General features: G+C 46.5%; 5 protein-coding genes across 5 annotated transcripts; 2 read left to right on the forward strand and 3 right to left on the reverse strand.

Annotated features, from left to right (window-relative positions):
* Positions 1 to 89: 89 nt before the first annotated feature.
* Positions 90 to 9,541, reverse strand: E1B28_009908 (uncharacterized protein; the record flags this gene model as incomplete). The annotated part of the gene is made up of 39 exons (XM_043154838.1): positions 90 to 695; positions 758 to 843; positions 899 to 1,028; positions 1,086 to 1,169; positions 1,223 to 1,419; positions 1,480 to 1,915; positions 1,973 to 2,232; positions 2,292 to 2,354; positions 2,411 to 2,652; positions 2,706 to 2,778; positions 2,834 to 2,880; positions 2,938 to 3,033; positions 3,090 to 3,190; positions 3,244 to 3,287; positions 3,393 to 3,487; positions 3,544 to 3,584; positions 3,646 to 4,190; positions 4,243 to 4,285; positions 4,340 to 4,367; positions 4,420 to 4,453; positions 4,515 to 4,528; positions 4,589 to 5,199; positions 5,250 to 5,504; positions 5,560 to 5,714; positions 5,774 to 5,840; positions 5,901 to 6,070; positions 6,122 to 6,334; positions 6,392 to 6,474; positions 6,528 to 7,185; positions 7,235 to 7,282; positions 7,337 to 7,552; positions 7,617 to 7,838; positions 7,896 to 8,232; positions 8,285 to 8,375; positions 8,432 to 8,537; positions 8,589 to 8,907; positions 8,961 to 8,985; positions 9,041 to 9,401; positions 9,457 to 9,541. 39 exons carry the CDS (start codon positions 9,539 to 9,541, stop codon positions 90 to 92), a joined length of 7,287 nt encoding a protein of 2,428 aa, XP_043007296.1.
* A 272-nt stretch (positions 9,542 to 9,813) lies between these two features.
* Positions 9,814 to 10,692, reverse strand: E1B28_009909 (uncharacterized protein; the record flags this gene model as incomplete). Its single annotated transcript, XM_043154839.1, has 1 exon — positions 9,814 to 10,692. One exon carries the CDS (start codon positions 10,690 to 10,692, stop codon positions 9,814 to 9,816), a length of 879 nt encoding a protein of 292 aa, XP_043007297.1.
* A 227-nt stretch (positions 10,693 to 10,919) lies between these two features.
* On the reverse strand, positions 10,920 to 17,215 carry E1B28_009910 (uncharacterized protein; the record flags this gene model as incomplete). Its single annotated transcript, XM_043154840.1, has 25 exons — positions 10,920 to 11,052; positions 11,107 to 11,155; positions 11,209 to 11,406; positions 11,455 to 11,490; positions 11,542 to 11,688; positions 11,751 to 12,053; positions 12,110 to 12,225; positions 12,312 to 12,669; positions 12,725 to 12,993; positions 13,044 to 13,326; positions 13,383 to 13,575; positions 13,628 to 13,765; positions 13,821 to 13,903; positions 13,957 to 14,204; positions 14,258 to 15,356; positions 15,406 to 15,422; positions 15,485 to 15,531; positions 15,584 to 15,625; positions 15,675 to 15,699; positions 15,759 to 15,856; positions 15,917 to 16,251; positions 16,301 to 16,648; positions 16,700 to 16,750; positions 16,804 to 17,140; positions 17,198 to 17,215. 25 exons carry the CDS (start codon positions 17,213 to 17,215, stop codon positions 10,920 to 10,922), a joined length of 4,971 nt encoding a protein of 1,656 aa, XP_043007298.1.
* Positions 17,216 to 17,306: 91 nt separating this feature from the next.
* Positions 17,307 to 18,112, forward strand: E1B28_009911 (uncharacterized protein). Its single transcript, XM_043154841.1, has 4 exons — positions 17,307 to 17,412; positions 17,467 to 17,649; positions 17,708 to 17,757; positions 17,809 to 18,112. The coding sequence occupies exons 1-4, from the start codon at positions 17,396 to 17,398 to the stop codon at positions 17,916 to 17,918; spliced, it is 360 nt and encodes a 119-aa protein (XP_043007299.1). The 5' UTR covers positions 17,307 to 17,395; the 3' UTR covers positions 17,919 to 18,112.
* A 4,933-nt stretch (positions 18,113 to 23,045) lies between these two features.
* On the forward strand, positions 23,046 to 24,565 carry E1B28_009912 (uncharacterized protein; the record flags this gene model as incomplete). The annotated part of the gene is made up of 2 exons (XM_043154842.1): positions 23,046 to 23,167; positions 23,230 to 24,565. The coding sequence occupies 2 exons, from the start codon at positions 23,046 to 23,048 to the stop codon at positions 24,563 to 24,565; spliced, it is 1,458 nt and encodes a 485-aa protein (XP_043007300.1).
* Positions 24,566 to 25,025: the final 460 nt, after the last annotated feature.

A 25,025-nucleotide genomic window follows, 5' to 3' on the forward strand; every position in this document is an offset into this window, starting at 1 on the left:
AGACTCTGTCTGTCTGTCGTGAAGTGTCCTCTCAACCATGAAAATGCACGTAATTAAAGCTGAAACGAATTGGAAGAGTTTAAGAGAACTCATGATGAGGAAGATGTAGACGCGGCTGCTTCCGAAGTCGAGGTGGTCGTCGCTTCAACCCGTTCTGTCTCCTTGACTTGAGTCTGCGAAGACGCTGTGGTTGCTTCCGCTGCTGCTGTCGTCTTTGCCTCCGTATTTACGCTCTTTGTTGTGGTCGTGCCACCAGCACTTGGAGAGACCTTGCTTGTGGATGAAGCCCCATCAGAACGCGACGTGGACGACGCGGTGGTGGCTGTTGCCGATTTTGAAGCCGCCAGCAGAGACTCCTTCGCTAGTGGAAGACTCAACAGCCCAAGTTCTAAATCATACTTGGCCGGAACGGCGAGCTGGTCGAGATGTAGCCACGGCACTTCGTATCCGTTTACTCCAAGCCGCACCGTCGCGGCCCCATGGATATCTAAAATTCCGAGAGGGATGATGTCCAAAGATGCAACTGCTCCTTGCACAAGCAACACGTTTTCGATCCTTCCGGAATTAATCGTTGAGCGGGCAGGTACCACGAAACTATCAAAGGCGTGCTCGAAATGTGCGTAAATCGTCCCGTTGAGTTCACCATCAGATTGCAAGAACTTGATCTCAAGGTCAGCATCCAGGGGATTCGTAATCTGTAGGTTGCAGCGGTTAAAATTGCGATTCAAAGTGAAGCCAAAAAATGGTAAGTACGTACGTCGAAATCGACGGTAACCAGGTTGGTGACCAAAGAATCCAGCGTGATGATCACGTGAACTTGTTGAAGCAACTTTTGGCCCATACCTTGAAGTGAGTGTAAGTAACTCACCCGTTCATCGTAAGAGCCTGGATGGCTTACCATTTAGTTGTGAGCTCAGCTTGACGCCGGAAAGGGCTTGTTTTAGTGATTCTATCGGAGTACTGTCAGCATCGCCTTCAATGGACAAATCCAGTGCGTCTGTCGATGTGAGGAAGTCGGACAAGAAACTCTACGAGTGGAATGTTATTTAGCCTGGGATACCTTAGCAATGGAAGCATTGACTTGCCTGTGCCACAGTATTATTCCTATCATCAGGCTGATAGTGGAACTCCGCTTTTATGACGTTCTCGCCCGATTGAAGGTTGAAGGGCTAGAACAACAATACGTTAGGCCGTAACGGGGAGAATTCACATAAATACATACATCGATGACTGCCCGACCAAGTTTTGTGCCTTTATAGATGACAGGGAGAGCTGTGTCAATGGTGTGCAGAGAGACATTGGAAGGATTCTCGAGGACTGTGGTGAGCGGGGAAACAATGAACTCATTTCCACCGTTCCCACCGCTACCGGCAACTTTGACGTCACGGAGTTCAGCTTTGCCCCCAAAGTTGTTGATACCTAGCGTTGGCAGATTTTTAAAAGGTGATAGACGTTCAAAAAGATACGAAAACTCCGCACCTTTGAGGCTGGATGGAACGTCGAAGGGTATACCGGAAATCGGCACATTGCCAATAGCCGTTTTCGCAGTAACGTCAGCTGTCCCTCTGAGTCTCAGGCTCACCGAGTCCTTCAGTGTGACAGCTGCAAAGAGCTGATCGAAAGCGCCGTTATTGACTGATTGCAGCGGCTGGTCTTTCCAGGATATGTGGAGATCCGCGACATTTCCAGTAGAGACACCACCATCAGCCGGTTCTTTCGGAAGGATGAGCTTAGCGGCATCGGTACCGCCACTACTGAGGAAGATAGTTTGGGCGGCTTCGATAACTTGGAGCGAGAAACCGAAGGGATTCTTGTACCGAGCAAGTGTGTTGTTAGCGCTCGTGAGAGGTGCAAACGCCTGGTCTCCACTGGTCAAGGTCACATCGAGGTCGAAAAGATCGATACTTTGAATGATCTATAAGAACAAATTATTAGTTCAAAGTAAGAAAAATATTGACTCGTAATCGCTTACATCGAATTTCTGACCAGGCAAAGCCACTTGCAACTCCAAGGTCTTAAAAGCAGTGCTGAGCCACGCAACTGGCTCGCTGGAACCCGAAGGCTGGACAGAATCCCCTTTCACACTAAGTGTCAGGTTCTGCCCTGCCAGGAACTCAGAGAACAGTTTCCCAATGGTATCCAGGTCAGAGCCACTTTGAGGAACAATGCGACCTGAGAGATGTGTCTTGGTCTCGGAATTGGGTTCCAGAACTAAACTTGATGCCGAAAGCGCTATGGGGAGATTTTTGAGAAGGAATTTTAAAAAGGCAGATCGAACATAATCGACGCACGTCCGATGAGCGTTCCCTCGAACGAAGCCGCGAAGGAGACCGTTCCAAGGTCGATACCCAACTCTGAAAGTAAAGTGAGATACCAAACACAAAGCAGAACGCGGTAAAATCCGACTGACGAGCAGGCGAAGGTATTAAAGAGTCCGTCTCGACGTGAATGCCCCCGGCGGGATCATCTGAAGGGAGCTGGAAGTTACTAATAGTTACTCCGGGAAGATTGTTGAACGCCTTGAATGAGACAGTCTTCTGTAGAGAAACGTTATCAAAGATCGTGCCCAAGGCTGAGACGCGGAGCTTGGGTGTCGAGATAGTCCAATCGAAGGAGGGATTGTGCAGCAAGAAGGTTGCAAAATCGGTGAACCTTGAAGACGTATGAAGATGACCTTTTGACTTCTATGGAAGGAAGAAACTTACCGTGCTTGGTCGGTAATCGTAAGATGACCAGTGGTTTCATACTTCGGAACACCGCTGTTGGCGGCAGCACACACTAGATTGCATAGGCATCAACAAGCCTGCAACGATCTAGGAGAAATAATACACACCTGGAGGAAGCGTTATAGTTGCAATGTCGCTGCCTTGCCAGTTGACACTGGGAATAAAGAACTGAGCGCCCAAATCAGGTTATATATGCGGTTTCGCAACTTACATCAAGGGTTCAGTAAACGTTATCTGGGCATCCAACGGACCGGTGCCGGTGAGACTTCCTTTGAGAGACAGATCAAAACCGTCATTTGAAATATTGCTTTTCCGATGATATCAGTCAATTCATTCAGTGTGATATGATAATAAGGGACGAACGTGATCCTCGCTTCCGAGAACGAAAGTTGAGCACCATCCACCAGATGTTGTGCAACTGGGCCAGCAACTGCGCCAATGAGGAATAAAGCGGTTTCGTCCGTCTGCGAAGAAACATTTATTTTCAAGGTCAAGTTCGGAAATGGTGTAAGCGTACCAGAGCCTTGACTTTGTGCTGCGCAAAGGCCAAATCCGTTGCAACTAAAAAAAAAGCCGGATTAACATCAGTGAACTGAGAGAGAGAGAGAGAAAGAAAGAAAGAAAGAAAGAAAGAAAGAGAAAGAAGAAAAAAGAGCCGATCCTCACAATCGTCCAGTTTCACGGAAGAATCGACTTGTAAATCGACCTCAAGATTCTTCAACGAGTTCAAGATTGCACTTCTGACATCAAACTGTTGACCACTAAAGATACGGTTTTAGGCGGGTCGCTTCGATATATGCTTGGGAAGAACCCATACCTGGAACATGTGGGAGACCCCGTGTCCACCGAGGAATTAACCTAAGAATACAAAGGCACGTCAAATTGAAACCTTAAACTGCTAAAAGACAGCTTGGCTTACAGGAGGGTGGAAATCTGGGTTATCCAGAATGAACTGGAAGAGCTCCGTTAATGGGCCGATGTCGACACCGTTCGCTTGTGAAGCCATCTGAAGGAATTTCACGATCGTAGCAGGATTCAAGTCGTATTGGAGGGGAAGAGTAGGTGAAGTGATGGTACTATGGCCAGACGCATGAATGGGGTTCGAGGAGACGTCGGTATCAATCGTTCCCAGTCTGAGATCATGATAGACAGCATCAGCTTTGATTTTCAGTAAATTGATGCTGGCGGAGAAGGGATTCGCCAGTGTGAAAGAAGTTTGAGCAATTCCAGTGGAAACAATGTCGGTTGGGAACACTATAGTCGCGCTCTCGATCAAGGATTGATTCAGAGCGGGGATGACGACTGGAGATAGCCGAATGCGGGAAAGAGCTGTCTTGAGCGATTCGACGGCAGTAGAATCACGGCTTCCAGATATACTAGTCTGAACGTCCACTCCTTGGATGAAGTTTTGCAAAAGTGTTTTCCCGGCTTCCACCGCATCGCCTTGGGGAGCGAAATGGACATCTACGACGGGATTTTAGAATTTGTGGAAAAAGACATTCAAATGAGAAAGTACCGATAGGGTATGTTTGATCGCCTGGTTTAATAACGAGGTTTTTCTATGAACATAGTAAATCTTCCATGATGGCAACCAGAAGCGCGGGGAGACATACTAGATCCGAGGTCCCAATAATTTGGTTGCTATAAAAACATTCAGAAGCCTTACTTACCCCGTGTCTGAAAAGTAACATACCTAAACTCCAAAGAAAACGAAACATCGCCAGTTCCTAAACAGCGACAGTTTCAATTTCAATGCGCACAGGAAGAATAACATCAAAGTTCCCTTACCCACAGTGAGGTTGCTACAAATAAGTACCCCAGTCAGTAAAATCATCGGTCAAAGACACTCGAACAAACCATACCTTGGATTGAACAAATGACCATCCACAGTTATCAACAAAAAATCAGAGAACCCATGCGCAACATCCAAATTACTGACAGTAACAGGCTTTGCATTTAACCCTTGCAGTCCAGCGATCGTCGATTCCACAGAGAACGGTATACCCGAAAGAGACAACACCCCAACAGCAGTGCTCGCATCAGCATTAGCTGAACCAGCAAGTCCAATCGTTTCGCCTTGTCCCATCGTTGTGTCAGCGAGGAAGCTATCAAATGTTCCATGACCACTCCCAGAGACGGCGAAGGATACGTCGTTGAAAGTGAGATGGATAATCCTATTTTGTACATCCGTAGTACTAGGACCTTTGGGAATCGCGAGCTGCGCAAACTGAGTACCTTGGTAGGAAACATCGATCGTCTGCTCCAACGCAGTGATGTCGATAGGGAATCCGAACGGCAGCGTAAACGCCGCATCGGAATTGTCGCTGCTGGTCGAGGGGTTGTAAGCTGTCTCGGGCGTGAGCATAAGAGATAATTCATTGAGATTGATGTTCTTGATGATGTTTAGGACGCCTCGGTTGGGCAGAACCGTGGCGACCTGGAGTGACTTGATACCCTCGTTCAACCAGGTAACCTAAGAGGGAATTAGGGCAAGAACACCAATCACGAGTCATTGCAACCTACATCACTCGATCCTGCACTCGCACCATGAACGACAACCTCACTGTCTTCACCGCGAATGAATTTGTTGAATATAGTTGACACTGTTGATAGACCCTCGGAACTAGTCTGAGGTATGAGACGACCAGCAAGAGAAAGAACCGTAGTCGATTGCGGAGCCAAAGACACCGTTCCGTTGCTTTGAACAGGCGCAATGAGAACTTGCCCTGCATAAGTGTCGAAACCAATCGATGACAACTCGATACCGACTTGCGAGGGCTACATGAAGGACAAGATAAATAACGGCAACTAAGAAAATTGAAAGTTGAAGTACATTAGTTGTAGCAGCATCAAGTGTGAGCTGAATGCCGCCGGCAGGATCGTTGGCCGGTAGGTCGAACGATTGAACTTTCACACCGCCTTTGAGGCCGTTGAAACCCTTGAGAGTGACCTTCTTGGGAGACAGAGCGATACCAGAGACATCGATACCTTATAATAAACCACAAGTAAACGACCAATCAAAAAAACTTTTGAGAAGAATGAATTACCTAGTGCACTAACTGTCAGATTATCTCCAGAAATCTCCCAATCGAAAGATTCCTCCGTCAACAAGACCTAGTCATTCCCAATCAACACCAATGTGACTTTGGGGAAAAGCCAACAAAAAAAACAAACCTTTGTAAATGCGGTAATGTGGTCCACATCGACGATCTGGAACTCCGATTCCATGTCCAGCTGAGCACCCACATCCCCGGCGACCTGTACGTCGTTCATCTTGATGTTCCCGATAGGCTTTCCTTGCCAATTCACTGTCAAGCCCGTAGGGAACCGAATAGTGGCATCGACTGTTCAAATGTGAACACCAATCCCGCAAAAAAAAGGCAAGGAGAACATACATGGACCAGTACCCGTTATACTACCCTTGAGCTGAGTACCGAACGACTGTTGCTGGGGATTCCTGATAAGCACAGTATCGATACCAAGCGCGGAACCGTCAACGATCTTCTGCACAATAGGTTGCGCCAAAACCGGAAGAATAAGATTCAGACTCTCATCTGTAGCAGTCGCAACACCTGCTTGCGAGTACGTCAAAGTAGTCGCGTAGTCACCTGCAAAATCGCACACTTAGACTCTCCAACGACAATTGTACGTGTTGGGCTCCCTACCTATGGTAACACCGGCAGTGAGATCCACATCCGACTTGAGCTGTTTGAAAGCCGCTTGAATGAACGAAGGCAACTCGAACCCACTGGAATTTATCAGCCTCGAAAGAAGTTCAATGACCAAAGATCTGCGACTCACGTATAGATATTCGCCCTCCGACTCTTCTCAGGGGTCGGACCGGTCGTTTTCAAATACGTATACCCTCCAAGGCTCACAATTCCATCCAACTGCCTCGTATCCATCCCAGCCTCAACAGCAAGCGCACGGGTAACGGTGAACAACGAAGCCGGATCAAAGTTCATATTCAAATCCAACTCTGGCGAATTCGTCTTTGAACGTGGTTGAGAGGTAAAATCCGTCTTGGTGTCGATCGATCCAAGTGAGATCCCAAAGGCCGACACACTTGATTTGATATTGGTAATCTTGAGTCCGGCGCTGAAAGGATTGTTGAGCTCGACGGTGACATGACTGATGTTGTTTTGACGACCCGTCGTCGGTAAGACTTTCAATGCAGCAGAGTTGAGTAAAGTCGAGTTTAAGCCAGGAAGGGCAACGTCGATCGCCAGAGTCTTGAAGGCTTGGAGGAGTGATACCACTTGTGTGCTACCATCGTAACCGGCAATAGAGAGCTGGACATCCTTCCCGCTCACGAAGTCTGTCAGAGTTTGCAGACCTTGCTGGTTGTTATTGGCAGCAAATGTCGATTTGGCCGCCAACGAATTGTTTCCCATCTCAAGTGTAAGGTTGGGTAGCAAAGCCGTTCCCAATAATGCACCATCGCGGAACAATTGGAGATCTCAACAGGACGTTAGAGGGTTCGATGATTAGAGAAAATAGAGCCATACTGAGATCGCCAGTCGAAAGCTTCAGATTCGCAGGATTAACGATGTTCACTGCAAAAGCGCATCAGTCCAAGGAAACCCTCCCTACCAAAAAAAAAGGCGTGCCTTGAATTCCCAGGGTGATCCCTTCAGAAGTCCCACCCTGCACATCCACCGATTGAATGGTGGTAAGTCCCTTGAGTCCCTTCAACCCATTCAATCCCGACGGGACATTGAATTTGATCGGGTTAAGCTCAATCTGGCCAATGCTAAGGTTCGCAATAGCTCGGGATTTGCCGACAAGATTAAAATCAGCTTCATCGCTGCTCGTCAAGTTGGCATCTAACGTAGGTGAACAGGAGTCAAGGCACGGAAAACGGACATGGGAAAACGAATTAGAACCCACTAAAGGTGGAGAAGGTCGGATGACTCTGATCGGGACAATTAAGCGGGGTGTTGTCGATGGTGATGTTGATAGAGCCGGTCGTCAGCGTGGACCCTTGGACGGAAATCGCAGATTTTGAGGCACCCAGAGGGGTGGAAAGACCGGCAACCACCTGGCCGTCTTTGGTAATGTTGAACTCGTTCATGATTTCCCCAATGGAGAGACCAAACCCAAAGGGCAATTCTAATTATAGAGTCGTGAACCCGGAAACAAAAAACAAACCAAAACATAAAGACCAACCAAGTGAAGCTGTCACAGAGTTACTTGAGGTGGTCGGAGACCAAGGAGTATCTTTGTTGAACGCGAGGGCAAGGTCGCCGATGTTGATTGCCTTGATGGGATTAATAGGCTGTTGAGATTTGAAAGGAACTTGCAACTGGAGTGATTGAAGTCCTTTGCTCAACCAGGAAATCTCGGTACCATCGGGTTGCAACGTCGACTTGCCGACTGCGATGACGGGAGATTCATCGCCGTTGAGATAGTTGGAGAACAATTTGCCCAACTTGGCGAGCTCAGTTGCGCCAGTTTGCTTATTGATAGCACCCTTGAGGGTAACAACGTTATTCGGGCCAGGATTCTGCGAGCTGGTATTCAGAGATTGAATGGAAAGGCTCGCGACGGGTACGTACGATCACCGTATTGGTACCTGTTCCCGTTCCGAGAAGAAGACCCTCATACATCAAGTCAAATACCACGGTACCCAGATTCAACGAGAACGGACTGCATGCATTTTGAGGAATGATGTTCAAATGATGACAAGTGGTAAGTGATCATACCTAGGATTGCTGAGGGTGGTTACAGCGACGAAGTCGATACCATCAGGACTGTCACTCGGTAACTGCAAGTCCGTGAGGTTGACAGCATTATTGAAGCTATTAAAACCTGAAATGATGGTTATATGCGATCGAAATGATTTCACACAGCCGAACTTACCTTTGAGTGTAATGACTTTATCGAACTTGATACCATTGGAGACCGGGAACTTGGCAGCTTGAACGCGCAAATTGCTGCTGGTGAGTCTCCAAGAGAATTCTTCGGCGGTGATCATTTGAGCAGCAAAGGACCCGAATGCATCTTGATCGGTAATGGTGAAGGTCGTGTTCTGGTTGATGTCAGCGCCAGACTTTTTGGCATGAAGTCCGTCCAAAGTCATTGTGCCGATGGGGACATCGTTTTTTCCATTCTGCACCCATGCTACGTGGATAGGTTCTTTGAAGTTGATTGTGGCGGGAATAGCACCCGTGTTGGTCACCTGGTAGTGGGATGAAAAAACATATGAAAAGGATAGGGGGGAAAGGGAAGTACCTTGCCCTGTAACGCGAGCTGAAAGCTGGGAGATGGCAATGAGATGGAGATGGGAGATAGGTAGCACGGACGACAGTTACCTGCCGTTCTGTGGTGAGCTGATGCGAGCTACATCCACGCCGAGATGGCTTTTGTTGACGACGAGTTGAACGATAGCTTTGACGACAGGGAACAAGAGGATGAAAAGCAACGCGATACCGAGTGGAATACAGATAATCTGACACCATATGAACCATTTTCTCCTGTAGAAGGGTTGCTGTGAGGCAGCCTGAGAAGGTTGTTCCTGGTTGTCGACCGCAGCCTGAGAAGGGTTTGGGTCTGCGAAGGGATCAGCAGCAGCAGCAGGACTCGAAGTGGGCTGTATGCCAGCAGGGGTTGCCCTTGTTACACCATCGTCTTGAGGCTCAGAGAAACGCGAACCTGCAGGAGCAGAGCCGCTGCCTATAAGACCAGAAGGAATGAGAACGACGCGTCGTTGGGAGGTGACTGGACTGACCTGCAAGGGCGGTGAGCGATGTTGAGCTAGGATGAGCTGGAATAGTGCCATCGTATATTCCGCTGCTTTGCCTTGCATGCTCCATGGTGGAGGTAAGAGAGACAAGAAGAAGCTGGGCGTATTATAGGCATTTTTCCATCAATAATAAGGTGAATCGAAGATCCAGGCAACCGCATGGTCAGCCCCGCTCCATTTGATTCGACCCCAGTCAGCTGTCCTGGAGGTACGGGAGTGCTGATCGCCGGTCCAACGGAGTTGAGGTCGTTCACATGCAAAGCATTGCAGATGTCGATGACATGTGTGCGTTCCCACGCTAGATTCCATAAGCAGATTAGATAATGACAGCCGAAATACCGCTCATTTACTCTCCTCACTCACTTCCCCTTCTTCCTTGCTCCTGCTCCGTCTCTTACTCTCAATCTCACCGTCTTCCTTTCGCACTGCGCTCGCCGCCCTCGTCGATGCCGACGTAGTCTCACTCGCCGTTGAGTCTCTCCTCGCCCGCGATCGCGTCGTTCGTCTTTCCACAACCCTCTTTTCCTCTTCCTCCACATTCACTGTTTCACCGTTCGCCGGCCCGTCCTCTTCCGTGTTAACGCTCCCATTCGTGTTGGCTCCCCTGGGATATCTCGGCCGTTTGTTAGCAGCAGAATAGCTAGCGTCTTCCTCCGTCTCTTTCCTCTTCCGACGGTTCCCTCCACCACCACCACCACCACCACCATTTCTTCTCTTACGAGGACTGGCCTTCTCCGTCGTCGTCGTCGTCGTTGACGTCTGACCACCGTCCTCAGCCCCAGTAGGCGTCGTACGCCATGATGTATTCCCATTTGAATATGATATAGCTTGTTGATTTTGTAGTTGAGCTTGCTGAGCTATTAATTCCGTATCCGGTCTAGCAAGCACAGGTAACCCGTACTTGGCAGGGTCCAAAGGCGGCAGTGACAACGCCAATCGTCCCAGTGGATGGTATAGAGGAAGTGATGTGTTGCCCATATACGTCTTTCTTTTCACACCAGATGGTGACGTCGGTCCTGCAGACAAAGGCCGACCCAGGCCCGACCCTTGCGATGGTGGTGGTGGAGGTGGTGGAGGTGGTGAGGTCTTCTTCGAATAGCTTATGAGGCTCGTTGGATCTCGTACGTCCGTAGGCAACGGTGACTGATAAGTGAATTTCGGTTTTCGACGCATCGTCGACGTGCTCGCGCTCGCGCTCGCTGGCTGCACAGAAACGCTCATGACCGACCGCCTTTCAATGAAACGTTCGATTTAATGTGTAAACGACAAAAGAGGGAGAAAACGGCGACACTCACTGGAAGGCGTGGTGATGGTGGTAGGAAGGAGAGGAGAGCGATTTTGACACGCTAGCGTTCTCTATTCGCCGTCAGACCAGACAAGTCGGAGTTTAAGTATTTTATGGATCGATCATGCGCGCGTCACGTCGCGCAATCTACCCAAGTACTATTCTATTCTATCGTTGCCAGTACATGCCCCAAATTCATTACATACTTCTCGCAGATAGCCGCAAAATAAAACTCATGTTCCGAATTATGTGGCTGCACTAAATTATGTGCAATCTCATGTGCCAGCGTGAAATACCTGAAAACCACCCATCAGCCCTAGGCTTTTCTACCCGGAGATTTCTCGGCTCACCAGGATATCAGTGCATTCTTGACTCCGCCTCGGCCAACGTCCTCGTCATCTATGGAACCATTCAGTAACTAAAACTCCCTTCCAAGCCAGTTCATCACTCACGCCAGGCTTCATAATACCTTAGGTTGAAAAATATACTTCCATTTCGATTAAAGGCAATCGTTCCACCAGCTAGGTCGTAAAATATGTGCAAACTCGTCAGTGGCACTGCATATATCTGTGAAAGCATATTCATGATATGTATCAGTCTTGCAATAGACTGCTTCTTTTCGCTCATAATAGTTGTTGGCTGAGCCACGTCTACGAAAGGGATGTTAGTAAATGCACACAGAACGGATAAACACTTACCATGCGCGACGTACACCCTGACCTCTCCCATTCTCCCTGTCTTTTTTTAAGTAACCCATCTGGCTTTCGCAAATGGCAAAAACCAACCTATTTCCCTCAAATCCCCAGTGCGCCCAGAGACATCGCAGTACCCTTCACCAAGACTCTCTTTAACACGTTGCATCTCTTCTCTATTCCTGATCGAATTCCCCGACTCGGGTCGACATCCTCGAACGGCCATATCGATGTTGGCGGCTAGAAAAAAAAAAAGAATATAAACCTTGAAAGACCGAAAAGCATTTTTTTTTTCAACCCACCGATATCCCGTAGAGGCGTTACCCTGTTTTCAATACCAGAACGCTCGCCCTTCGTCTTGTTATGGGCAAGGTTGTTCAACCATTTTTGAACCTTTTTCGGTCTTGTCCCAGCTGTTTCGTTTCCATTTGTTAACTCCGACGTTGATGAAAAGATAGGGGGTGGTGGGGGTGGTAGGGGTGGTGGTGATGATGGAACTTCAGGAGGAGGAGGAGGCGGCAAGTTGGCTGCCTCTTCTGAAGCTTTAATTTGAGCTTCTCGTATAGCTTGTCGTTGAGCGTCTTGCTCACGAAGAATCCGATCCACTATCGACGCAATCAAAGCCGCTCGAGGACGAAAAAGTAACTGACTCGAAACTCACCATTATATCCCCGTCTCTTAAGCGATCGGAGGTCACTCGAAAGTAGCGTCATAAACAACAACATATCGTTCGCCTTTGGGGCCTCAAAAAAGAACCGGTTGAACGACGTGGCAACTCTGGGGGGGGAAAAAACGAAAAGACGATTAAAAATTCCACATACATCCTCCCGTCCACGTTGGTAGCCAAATAAAAAATAACGCACTCGTACATGTCGATTTGCGTATGCCCCGCTATCCACAGCTCAACCCTCCCGCCCGTCGACTGGTGAGAAACAGCAGACGCCTCCTGGGTACTTGACAATTCCATACCCGCATAACTAAGAGACTTCGTTATCGACACCTTGCCGAACGTCTTGACAACAAAATGGTTGGGCATTTTAAGCCACGAATACGAATGCCTCGTCTTGGCATGCGTATGTTCGTGCAAGAATAGCGGAAGCCGTTCCAGAATCAGATTGCGGATCTCGGTCGCCTGTTTAGAATTCTTGATTTCTTCAGAATGCCTGGGATCCTCTTTTACCAACGATGTCAGTCGTCGGGAACCAAGGGCGATGTAAAACTCTGGGGAGATCAAGTCAAACGAGATGCACTTTACATAGATATTCAAAATCCTTACCCTCAAGAATACTGTCCTGAGGGGCAGTAAACAGGGTGTCTCCGAAGGCTTGCAACGCATTTGTATCATCTGCAATAACGATCTGGTTCGCACACTTCAAACCGACTGCAATCATTTCCCGCTCTTCATCCTCAAATATCACCAAACCTTTCCCAGATATATGTTTACGTTGGAAAGCTAAAAGTACTGGGGTTTTCTTCATCCGTGACACCGTCGTTGGACTCAGAAGCCGATAATTGGCGGCGATGGCTTTCAGTTCGATCAAAAAGCTACAGGGTACGTTTTTTGTAAATTCTTTGCCTTGTGAATAGGAACTCACTTTTCTGCACTTCCGGCCAGTGCGTAGAAGTTATCGGGGTCACCGAGCAATATTTGAGCTACCTCATCCGTGGTAGGTTGAGGCTTCAGGCCACAAGCATTCAAGAAGCCATTGGCAACTTGGCCAAAGTCGACAAAGACGAATAACTTGGAATGGAAGGTTTGCCTCGCATCTTGGCCAAAGTAGCACTGACTTGGGCATCGGTAAACGGCTCTCTTTTCGTGTACGCCAACCGGAACAATGGGTAGCTGCGATATTTTTTCCAGTTGGACGCCCGAGAAGTCTACGTCAGTGTCAAGTTAGTGCTTCGTCCACAGTGCAGCTGATAAGATTATATACCTCCAACATGGGCTGCGAGTATCTGGAACCATTCCTTTGCCTGGGCCTCATTCTTAGGAGGACGGGTGGATAGGATATCGACGAGAGTTGAAGAAGGCGGATGCTCCCCAATCTTGAGCTTTACCAGAATATCCTTCTTCTCCGAATTCAAAATAGGCAGGTCGAAGGCGGCCCATTTCGCATTTCCATACACCTATTGCATCAATCAATGAACTCGCATGGTAGGGAGAATTCAGAATGACTACCTCCAGCGGTGAACGTAAACACGGTTTCCCGTCTTTCTTGGAGGGTACAAACGTCATAAGGCGGTATTGAACGGGATCGTAATCGTGATACACCGACGGAATATGAGAAAGCAGATACGTCAACGCTAGTTCTCTCGTCTGTTGTCAACTTATCCAGTGACCCTATCAACGACCATGCCAAACTGAAACATACCTTATCCTCTGCAGTGCTACATATATCTATCAGATGGTGAAGAGGTGGATGCCTCCGTAGGCCAATTTCAAACAAGAACTTTGCTGTGTGCTAACTGAGAACTCCGGGATATATTCTTGTCGGCAAACCTGCGTACCTTCGTCAGACCCGTTTCGCCATTTCGCTTTTTTACCCCAATCCATGACGGGATACCCGAGTTGCCTAAAGATATCAAGAGGTTCGTAGAGCTGTCGAGCTTGATACAGCTTATCGGTTTTTCCCCCCTCCGCTGTGAAAGCCACTGTTTCTTTCAACTTGTCGATCTCTTTCGTCGTCAAAGTGTCGCGGACGGAGACGAGGTACCTGACTAGTTCTGCTATAGTCCACTCCCGTGTCCTCACCATCCTGAGCAACAACTTAAGAAAGTGGGCAGAAGGAGGTGGTATAACTTAACGTACCGATCAAAAACGAGCTGGAGGTCAATATGTTTCCTGACATTCAAAGCTGTCAACACTCGTTCCATGGGACCTTTGATGACGGCCCCCGAAGGAAGTGTGACAACTGGGAGATCGTGAAAGATATCCGCAGAAGCAAAATACGCCTCCTCTGGCTTCTTCATACCATTGCATGTAGGAATGCAGGGAAGAGAATTTAGCAAGGAGATGATTTGTGTCTTGATCTGGGTGGATGCTGACGGCCAGGCGCGAACAATAACTCCTAGAACTTTCTCTGCCCAAGGAGGCGACAACCGAATGTCGAACTCCACAGAGCATGGCACAATGCAGACATGCTGGAGCCAGTCAAGAACGGAAAGTTCTTTCCACTGGAAGTGAAGATTGAGCTGCTCTGGCGTAAATTTTTTACTCAGGCTAACCGGCAACAAGTGAGGAGGCAAAGGACCGTCGAGCGGGATACCGAGACCGCTTCGTGGGTTAAAGAAGGTCTGGACTATGCTCAGTGGTATGATTCTTTCGGCTTTACTCCCCGGTGATCCAGTGATGAGCAACGCACTTTCTAGAAGACTGGTGAGTACGGTCGGCGACGAATCTTTAATGCTGGTCCACCATTCCAAACAACTCGCCATCTCCTCCTCAGGCAACGGCCGACCGCGTAATTCATTCAAGACATCTTCGAAGCAGATAGCCCTGACCAACCCTCGGTTCTGCAAGGAGGTGACTATTGGCCGTGCTTCGGTCAAGAGTTCATGCGGTAGAACTGGGAGGTTCTTAAGAAAGGTGAATGAAGGGTCAGGCATTCTGGTTTGGTATGCATCACGGATTCCGAGGGAAGACACGATCGAGAAAGTCTTTGCGGGGCTACAGGAAAAAAAGCCGGCCTCCAAAAGGCTTGAAATGTCGGGGGAGGGAGTGGACTGGTGGAAGGTAAAGAATTTGAGAGCGTGGATTGCTCTGCTTGTCAGCCACTTTTGCAGTTCGATATCGATAGGCTGGGATGTCGAAGTTCCACCCTCCCACAACATCTTTATGTCGTTCAGTTCCAGCTCATAGACCGCGCGAGCAACGATTCCTCCGACATAGAGTAGTTCCCTATTCCAAACTTGCGATTGACGTGAACAATCGTTTCAAAGCTGAAAAGAACAACTCACTGGCTACATTCCGATCCCTGAAAGTGGCACATGAGCGATCAATGTTGTTAAGTAAGAAAAACTCTGGCCAAACACTTACATCAAGTCTATCGATTCCCTCTCGACAGTGGGTATAAATCGAGAGCTCTAAGAAGAGAAAGTGAACCACCACTCGGATAATCCATTTTACGAATCATACCATATGTCCCCCTAGCCCCGTTGTCTGTGCCGTAGCATGTCCCTTGAAAGGACTTAATGAGGATACTAGTTTTACCAAAACAAGGTCTTACAATGAAAATCCGCCCAGCCCTGGTTCTAAAGAAAGATATCACGTTGTAAGGTAAGAAGTGATCATACAAAGGAAAAAGACAGACCCTTCGAGGTCAGCTCGTAGGCCTTGGAATATGCTACCAGTAGCAAACGGAATAGCTTCGTCTTCCTGTTTGCTGGCGTCGTATTGATCCTTGGCGGTCTAGTAGTGGAAGCCGGTCAGAAAAGATGAAGATGGTCAACATGAAAAGGACAATAGTACATATATGAGATCATATTTGAGTCTAGCCGGCGGTTTTTTCTTGGTTGATCTGTGTATCTCTGTAGCAACTTTGTTATCCAATCGCGCGTCTGCTTGTGCAGAGAAGATTGAAAGGGAGACGGTGGTGGTAGAAACGGCTAAATGGTCTACGGGAGGTTCAGGCGTTTGAGGTGGTAAGGGAGTTGCCGGTCGACTGGGAGTAGAACTGCGAAAAAATGATGAAAGCCAAGAGGTATGAACAGAGGTTTTAATGGGCTGGACGACAGTGGGAGGGGCCGGTTTCTCTGTTCCGGAGGAGTACACCCATCTCATAACATCGGCTCGGATATGGAGGGCTGGCCAACCTGTTAGGTGGAGAATGAGCTGAGAGACGGTGTTACGCACGAGTGGTTTGGAGGTTGGTTATATTCATCGTATTGAGCCTGCTTCGAGCTTGCAGGTAACTCGGAAGTACCAACTGTTTGGGTGACCCAACCCTCTTAGACAATTTGGTAAGGCACTTGTCGTCGAAGAACACGGAGACTTGGGAAAGATGGGTCATGAAGGTGATGGAAGATGCTAAGAATCTCGTGAAGTCGAAAGCGACAGGTATAGGTCCCTCTTCTCTCAAAGGCATCTCGAAAGAAGTCCACTTTTTTGAGTCGTTAATAGAGTTTGGAGAATCGTTCTCTCTAGCCCTCCCTCTGCGTGCAATTAACTGGTCCTTATTCCAGTAGAACCACATCCATTGATCTACGTTTCATGGTTAGATGGGTACTTGCACTGGAGAGATAGACCATGTACCGCCTGACAATACTTTCGGTTCATCCGTGACAGAGAATAAGCTGTAAAAGCCTGGAGGGGGTCAGAGACAAGTATATACTCACTAAGGAATATGCAGTACGCACCTACACCAAAAGCTCCAATTTTGTCTTCATCCGGGTTGCCCTCCGCAATCTTCTTCAAGCGATTCCAGTCTTCGTCTCGAAAGGCTATTCCATCGTTCTTAAAGATCCATTTCTTTACGGGTGCGGTCTTGAGATCAGGAAGGGGACCATCGTCTATTGATTTGCCTTGCAGAAACTCGTCCGACTGGAAATGTATTTCAACCGTCTGGGATTGTGCGTCGTCCGAATTTTGCAGGAGTTCACGAAAGACAGTGAATTCAGCTGAGTAACGGGCAAGGACTTTGTCAATTAAGGCCCTCTGATTGACCTCAACCGCTTCGTCATATCCTGTATCCCACTTCAGACAATACTGAAGTCAGAGGAAATAGCTGGGAATATCGGTGTGGTCACTCACGTCAATGCGGCCTGCCATCGACTATGCAGAGACGAAACTAGGCTTGGCAAATATACAACTTCGTTGGGCGTTGGTATAGTGCGGGACGATGCTGGCGGTTATTGGCGCTCAAAGTTTTTGTTTCTCCTATTGCACTTTGTTTTATATCCGTAATGTATGATACGCTAATGCTCATACTGGCACTACATTCAGAGCAAAATGAAGGAGAATAGTAGGTGCGTGGCATTGTATTGAATTGACTCACAATAGTTGTTCGAGGTTCAATTTAGATATTTTTCTAGCTTCCAAGAGCACAACTGTACATGTACGCCTTGGACTTCACCCGCGACTCAACTTGTTCGCCGTTCCACCTCCGTTGGATCCGCTAATAGTGATCAGTCGATGAGCCCCAGGGAAATCGACAATATTCCTGGCAGTACGTCTGGCAATAGGAAAAGTCGATTGTACTGCAAGTACGTCACTAACGACTTTCCCTGTGTCGTAACTTCCAAAAATTAACGGGCCGACCAGATTTGATGATTTTACATGGAGCACATTGCAGGGACAACAAGGGAAGGGTAGTAAGTATGCAACGAGCTCGCACTTGCTGTACTATTGATTTTTTTTACAAGATAATAATAACTGGCAAAGGTCGAGTTTGAGAAGTTTATCGGTCTTTCTGCATCCTACGCCGGGGTCCTTCGAGGGATGTAAATCCCTAATCATAATGTTGCGCAGATAGTCCGCTGGCACGAGATGAAATTATGTGTAGCATTTGGACCCGAACAGTGAACTCTATCTTATCGGCTGTCTCGGCGTCTGTGTTTCCAATCCAATGTGAGGCCCCAAACGGATGTCGAGCTTGGAATCGGTGGTGTTTGCAGAGGCTGTAACTACTTACTTGAATTAATGGAGAGAGAAAGAGCACAGCGTGAAATGGAAAAATACCCAAGTGGGGAATTGTTCGTTTTTGTGACAAGTTCTGAGAATTCCCTTGAAATTCGCCAGCTCCTTTTCTTTCCTCTCGCGAATTGTGTGTCTACAGAATTTACTGAAAATTACCGAGAAGTCACCCAAAATTCACGAGCTGCCTTTCGCTGGACTTGGCGAAATTATTGTTCATGGCGCCCACTGGGGACATGTTACACCAGTGTGACCGTCTCCTCTTGACCTCTCACCACCTCATCACAGGGTGTCGTTGACGCAGTGAACGCTGGCCCCGTTCACAGCGTCAACAACCCTCTGAATGATGCTCCCTTTCATCCTCATCACATTAACCTTAGGAACCTGAATGTTACATCCATGCCGGACCGATCCGGATCGACTGGTCAAAATCACTTACTCCACTTACCTTAATCTCCGTACTACCTATTAAAGCCTAGACTATCGGCTTGGGAGTCAGCGGTCCGAATACGGATCCGACTACTGGATCCGTCTCGGACCTTGTACATTTCTATCCTATATAAGATGTACGACTTAGTAGTTACATTCTTTAGAATTAAACTCGACTCTGGTTTCCCAGTGACCTGGTCTAAGGCAGTTCGACTCAGGGAGCCGTTGTCCAATAACTTCGGCTACTGTCAAGACTCCGTCATTCTCTTCAACCTCCTTCACTCTCCTCGTCGCTCTCCGACACACTCCGATCAACTCCGTTTCTTTCCTCTCCTCATCTTAGATCATTCCTCTTTAGTATATCCTTCAGTACATATCTTATATCTTATCTTATCGTTTCCCCCTTCGGTTCCATTCGGTTCCGAGTCATTCCGCACGTCCTTAACACTGAAGATATGTAGCCACGATAATCAAGACGTTACGGAAGGAAGGAGTACTTATTAACGGGTGCGTCACTCTAGTTCAGCACATACATGCTGCTGACACGCCGTATAGGACATAACAGACAATTTCAATACTCAAATTATTACCTGTGTGCCGCGGGCCAGAAGAATTCGAAATCATTCGTTATTTCTGTACTTCACCGGGAGAGAGAGGGCTGAGGGAGCTGCTGACGGCGTAGAGCTTGCGGATCCCCCAGCAAAGAGCCTGGGAGCCTGTCTACTGGGTCCGGGTGTGGGTCATTGCCGGAGACCTATTAGAGTTTTGAGGAGGCGGATGCATTGAGAGAACTTGGAGTCGAATAGACAGCTTTTCCCTATCCTCTCGAATGTAAATCCTCCCATTATCAATTCAGGCCAAATTGACACGCTTACATCAGCATTTGGGCACTTTGATGGCACGGCTGCCCCGGGTTTCGGTGGGTTTTGGCGGGTTTTTGGATGGTCACACAACCGCACCACCCGACAATTCCACACAACCTCACAATCCACATATATAAATTGTACATTAATCAATAATTTTATTTATACATGAGTTTAAATTCTGCCAAAAGGATGAATGAAAAGAATTACTTTAATCTAGAATGGTCTTATGGTGAGTGGTAAAGTTTAATGGTAGAGATTTGGGTGGTCAGACAGGTCCATCAATCGATTGCGAATAAACGGACTGGGGTTGCTGATGGCGTGGTTGTCGGTTGTTCCGGGTTTTCTTGGGTTGCACAACCCAAGATAGTGTTGTTGAAGGTCGGGCTCAAGCCCTCTGACCTGACCTGACCCGACCCAGGCTTTTGAAGCCCAGCCTGACCCTCTTGGAAGGGCTCATTGGGGTCAGGGCTCGGGCTTGGAGTTTGAAAAGCCCTGACCCCGGCTCAAGGCCTGGGGCCCAGCCACGTGGGATACTTACCATTATAGGACGCTTATCCGTACATTTTTCGCTGCCTTCTTTATCAACACATGTAAGTTATACCAAGTTATACAAATGATACTATGATTTTCACTAATTACCATCATTTCTAGTGCAATTATTGATTATTTAATGTTGGATCATATGCTCAGATGGGAATGATAGCTCACAGTACTGCCAAAACATTGCTTTTCATCCCACAACATTAATTCTACTTGTTATTACACAGATAACATCACAATACTGTCCAGAAATGGTGATAAATAATGACTAAATATGATGACTCATGAGCCCTGGCTCAAGCCTGACCTGACCCGGGCTTAGGGCTATCGAGGGCTAGGGCAGGGGCTCGAGATTTGGTGAGCCCTGACCCTCAGAAACCCGACCCGACCCCAGGGTTTTAAGCCCGACCCGGCCCTCAACAACACTAACCCAAGAAAACCCGCGGCAATCAAAGTGCCAAAATGCTGATGTATCGATGCGAATAGAGCTGCAGAAGCAGCGAAGGGAAGAGCGGCGAAGCGGGCACATGAGCAAAAAGCGACCATCGGTGATTTGTCCGTATATGGTCCGATTTTCTGAAGCCCAAAATCTCCCTACTTGTGTGCCGTGAATTCCTGGTAAATTGCTCGGAAATTGCGTGAAAAGACTAACAAAGTCCCATTCGTCATTTTGTCAGTACATTTTTAGATACATCAGAGAAAACCTACTTTACTAATTAGTACTAATTAGTAATAATTAGTAATAATCGGTACTAATCCAAAACTAATTTCCATTAATTGATACTAATCACTAATTGACACTAATTGATATTAATTGGTACTAATTGGGCAAAAAGTTATATGAGTTTTTCCATAAGTAATCACCCCAAATGGTAGAGAAAATCATACTTTATATACTAGTAGTAATTAGTAATAATTGGTACTAATCCAAAACTAATTTCCATTAATTGATACTAATCACTAATTGACACTAATTGGCACTAATTGGGCAAAAAGTTATATGAGTTTTTCCATAAGTAATCACCCAAAATGGTAGAGAAAATCATACTTTATATACTAATCACTAATTGGGGCAATTGGGGCAAAAGGTTTGCATAGGTTATTACACAGAATTACAGGGGTAAATTAGATTTATATTAGAAGACAGTGTAGTAAGTGTTTCTATCACTGAAGACATTTACAAAGAAAGCAGAACACTGGTCTAAAACAGTACTTGAAGTCCATTCTGATGGTACTACTAGGCCAAACTTGAGATGAAATTACTTATCCTCAGGTCTGCTCTCTGTAGAGTTGGTCACAGACCACAATATTGTCCAATTGCTTACATATTTTGGGAATCTACTCCCCCTATATATTACTAACTACTGGTATAGTATCATTGGTGTGGAAATAATATCTGTATGCAGTGTATTATTTTTCGCTTTTTTAGCATTTTTTGCCTAGGGGGGGTCAGCTGTCACTTTCAAGGTCCAAAAATTGGTAGGCAGGCCTTTACATATATCCAGAACATTCCCCCAAACTCCCTGTGATTCAATATTTGATTTGCCTTCTTTATTGAATATCTATTATTTCCAATATTTGGGCATAAAATATTTTCATTTATATTGTCACAGGGAAACATCCTATCATCAATCTGATTGTGAATTTGGATTCTGCACACAAAAACACATACTACCACCCATCTCACCCATTTCTATCATCTACCTTACTCAGACAGTGCTGGATTGGTCAGAAATTGAATCACACCAGGGTATCAATTCTGGGAGGGGTGGGAGAGCTCAGCTAACCTCATAGTCAAATTCAGAGGGTCAGGAAACCCTAGAAACCAGCCCAGGATTACACAAAATGGATCAGTTTTCATTGAAATAAATGGATATTATTTCCGATATTTTGGAATAAATTTTATTTATTTATAGTGCAGTAGGGAGACATCCTATCATCAAGCTGATTGGAAATTCGAGTTCAGCACCCAAAAATACATAGTTCTACCCACCTCTAATATTTTTATCATCAACCATGCTTATACAGTGCTGGAATGGTTAAAATTCTGGCCAAACAATGATATCAATTCAGGGAATGGTGGGAAAAATTAACTAAGGCCAGAATCGGATTCAGAGGGTCAAAGAACCCTAGAAAACATCCCAGATGAACCTGGATTGAATCAGTTCTCATTAAAATACATGATATACACTGTTTTTCAACACAGTACAAGCACTATCTCTTCAAGGAGTGATGGGAACAATTAGATAAGCTCAAAATCGAATTCAGGGGGTAGAAAAACCCTCAAAACCACCCCAGAATCATCTAAATTGACCAGGAACTGATGAAATACAAGTTACCGCTTATATGGGGTACCCGCCGGTGTAACACAATCATAACTGCTAGCACCAGGTTCAATTCCGGTCTAAGGAAAATTATAAGTATAAGCACCGTTACTACCATAACCTTATTGTAACTCTTTAATATGTTATATATATAAGTATATCTATTATATTTGTATGCATAGTGCACTTAGAAAAATTTCGGACTTGAAAAAATTTCGGACAAGTCTAATACTAATAAATGTAAGTAAGTAAGTAAAATTAGTTAGGTTCTACTTCAAAATATCATAGTAGAGTATACTATAGTATAGTAATAAAATAGTACACTATATACAATACAATATGGTGAAATGTCTTTTTCTATTTACCTACTAATTAGTACTAATAGAAGTATGTAAAATACAATATGGTGAAATGTCTTTTTTTATTTACCTACTAATGCCCACTAATTCGTACTAATTAATACTAATTAGTACGAATTAATTTGATAACCTAGCGAATTCATACTAATTGAATTAGTGCCAATTAGTATCGATTATTATTAATTAGTACTAATTCATACTAATTCATACTAATTAATAAATCTGGATTTTCCAGATGTAATTGTCAGGTTTTCCCACAAGTCCCCAACAAGTTACTGGTCCGGCTTTTTCGCCATATTACCCTGTGGAGGGAATGATCACTAAAGGAGCGATGGAAGTCAAATGTCGTAATGTCGTAAGTGACACGGAGCGTGTGAAAGCGGTGAAACGGGATTCACGGGTTGATTTTGACTTGACTTGACTTGAGCTCTGACTGTTACGGTGGGCCATGTACCATCGTCAACCACCTGTCCTACGCCGCCAGTCCCAGCCTTCAGCTCTTCCTACCCAGTTCACGTCGTCGTCGTCGTCGTCACCGACGTTTTGTGGGCTCCCGTTGAAGTATCTTTCGTGCGTCCTCGCTTGTCTTGTCGTGCTTGGCCTTAACTTACCTTTTACCCTTTCCTCTCCAGGCTTGTCACACTTGCCGTTCAGAATGCAGCGCTCTCCATTGTTATGCATCATTCCCGAGTATCGACACCGCCCTCATTGTCATATTCACCTGCTGCTGCTGTTCTCCTCAATGAATTGCTCAAAGGCCTTATATCATTCATCATAGCCCTTTCGCGTACACCTGAAGTAGCGGAGCTGCCGTGGAGGAGAATGTCCTTTTCCGACATGATATTATCTCTTCCATATCCATGGACTTCATCCTTTTGGTCCTTATGCGGTGAAATATTTAGTCCCGATTGTTGGAGGCTTTCTATACCAGCCATCCTTTATGTCGTGCAAAATTCGCTTCAGTTTGTTGCAATCAGCAATCTCCCTGTCGCGTCCTTTCAGGTCACCTATCAAATGAAGATTCTCACAACCGCCGCCTTTTCCGTTGTCCTTCTCAGGAAAAAGTTGACACCCACGAAATGGGTCTCCCTCTTTTTTCTCGCCATTGGTGTTGGCATCGTACAGATTCAGACATCTAATGTCAACGAATCGCCCAAAAACACTCCCGTTGGAAGCGCTCATGATTCCGCCCCTCTTCATATCCACGTCATGAGCCCCTTGAAGGGTTTCGCTGCTGTCACTGCCGCATGTTTCACCTCTGGACTTGCCGGTGTTTACTTCGAGATGGTTCTCAAAAACTCCAAAGCTGACCTTTGGGTCCGCAACGTGCAACTTTCGCTATTTTCAATCATACCCGCCCTTCTTCCCATTCTTTTCTCCACCCCTCCATCGGCAAATTTTCTTTCTCAGCTCCTCAAAAACTTCGGTCCATGGGCGTGGGCTACCGTGACAATACAAGTGTTCGGTGGCCTTGTCACTGCGATTGTCATCAAATACTCGGACAACATCCTTAAAGGCTTCGCAACTAGCCTCTCGATCATCCTTTCTTTTCTGGCCTCCGTGGTTCTCTTCAATTTCCACATTACTCCGTCGTTTACTATTGGCGCCTCCACTGTTCTATGTGCAACGTGGATGTACAATCAACCCGCTGGGAAGGAACCACTTTCCATCGTATTGTCATCTACCAAGCCGGAAAACACGGCTTTCACCCCAGTTGATCCCAGGGAGCCCATTATCGGGGAGAGTCCGAAAAAGCAGCCCTCTCCCTTTAGCAGCCCACGAGCTGTGGCGAGTGCGCTTGGAATTAGTCAAAGCACAGAATCAAATGGAGCTCGTGTTTCCAATACGCTATTCCCTGAAACGAATGACTGTCAGAGATACAATTTCGCACCTTATGGATCGCCCTATTCCTCACGTCCCCCATCCCGTGTGCCTTCACGCTCACCTACACCGAAGCCACCGCCTTAAGTTCCAGCTTCCCCAACGGAGTAATCGTTCATGACGGTCTGTCAATGATTGCTTCCGTTTCTTTCTTCCTTTCCTTCTTTTGCTAGTTGAAGACGATTATTCCAGATGATACAACTGTTTTTCTTTTCTTATCCTACACTCTTAAAGAACGCCAACGACATTACTCTCACCTAAGATACCCTTACAACACTATAGATTCAAAGCGAACAACTCCCTCATAGGCACTTTCGTTTACGTCGGTTTTCCGAGGTATTAAGTATAGGATCGTTCTGTTAATTCGCAAAGACCAAACCCTACGTACACATGTTTGAGACTATACTTAGATGACTCATGAGTACTTACGAAAATCCATCTTTTTTGGACGTTTTCAGGGCCTGAGCGTGACAGCGTTCATCGATGAGTGATGAATATGCTGTCACACCCCTTCATCGTTCTCACCGACTGACAGGTGCCGCTGCAC

This window comes from Marasmius oreades, chromosome 6 (genome assembly GCF_018924745.1).
Source record: "Marasmius oreades isolate 03SP1 chromosome 6, whole genome shotgun sequence".
NCBI lineage: Eukaryota > Fungi > Basidiomycota > Agaricomycetes > Agaricales > Marasmiaceae > Marasmius > Marasmius oreades.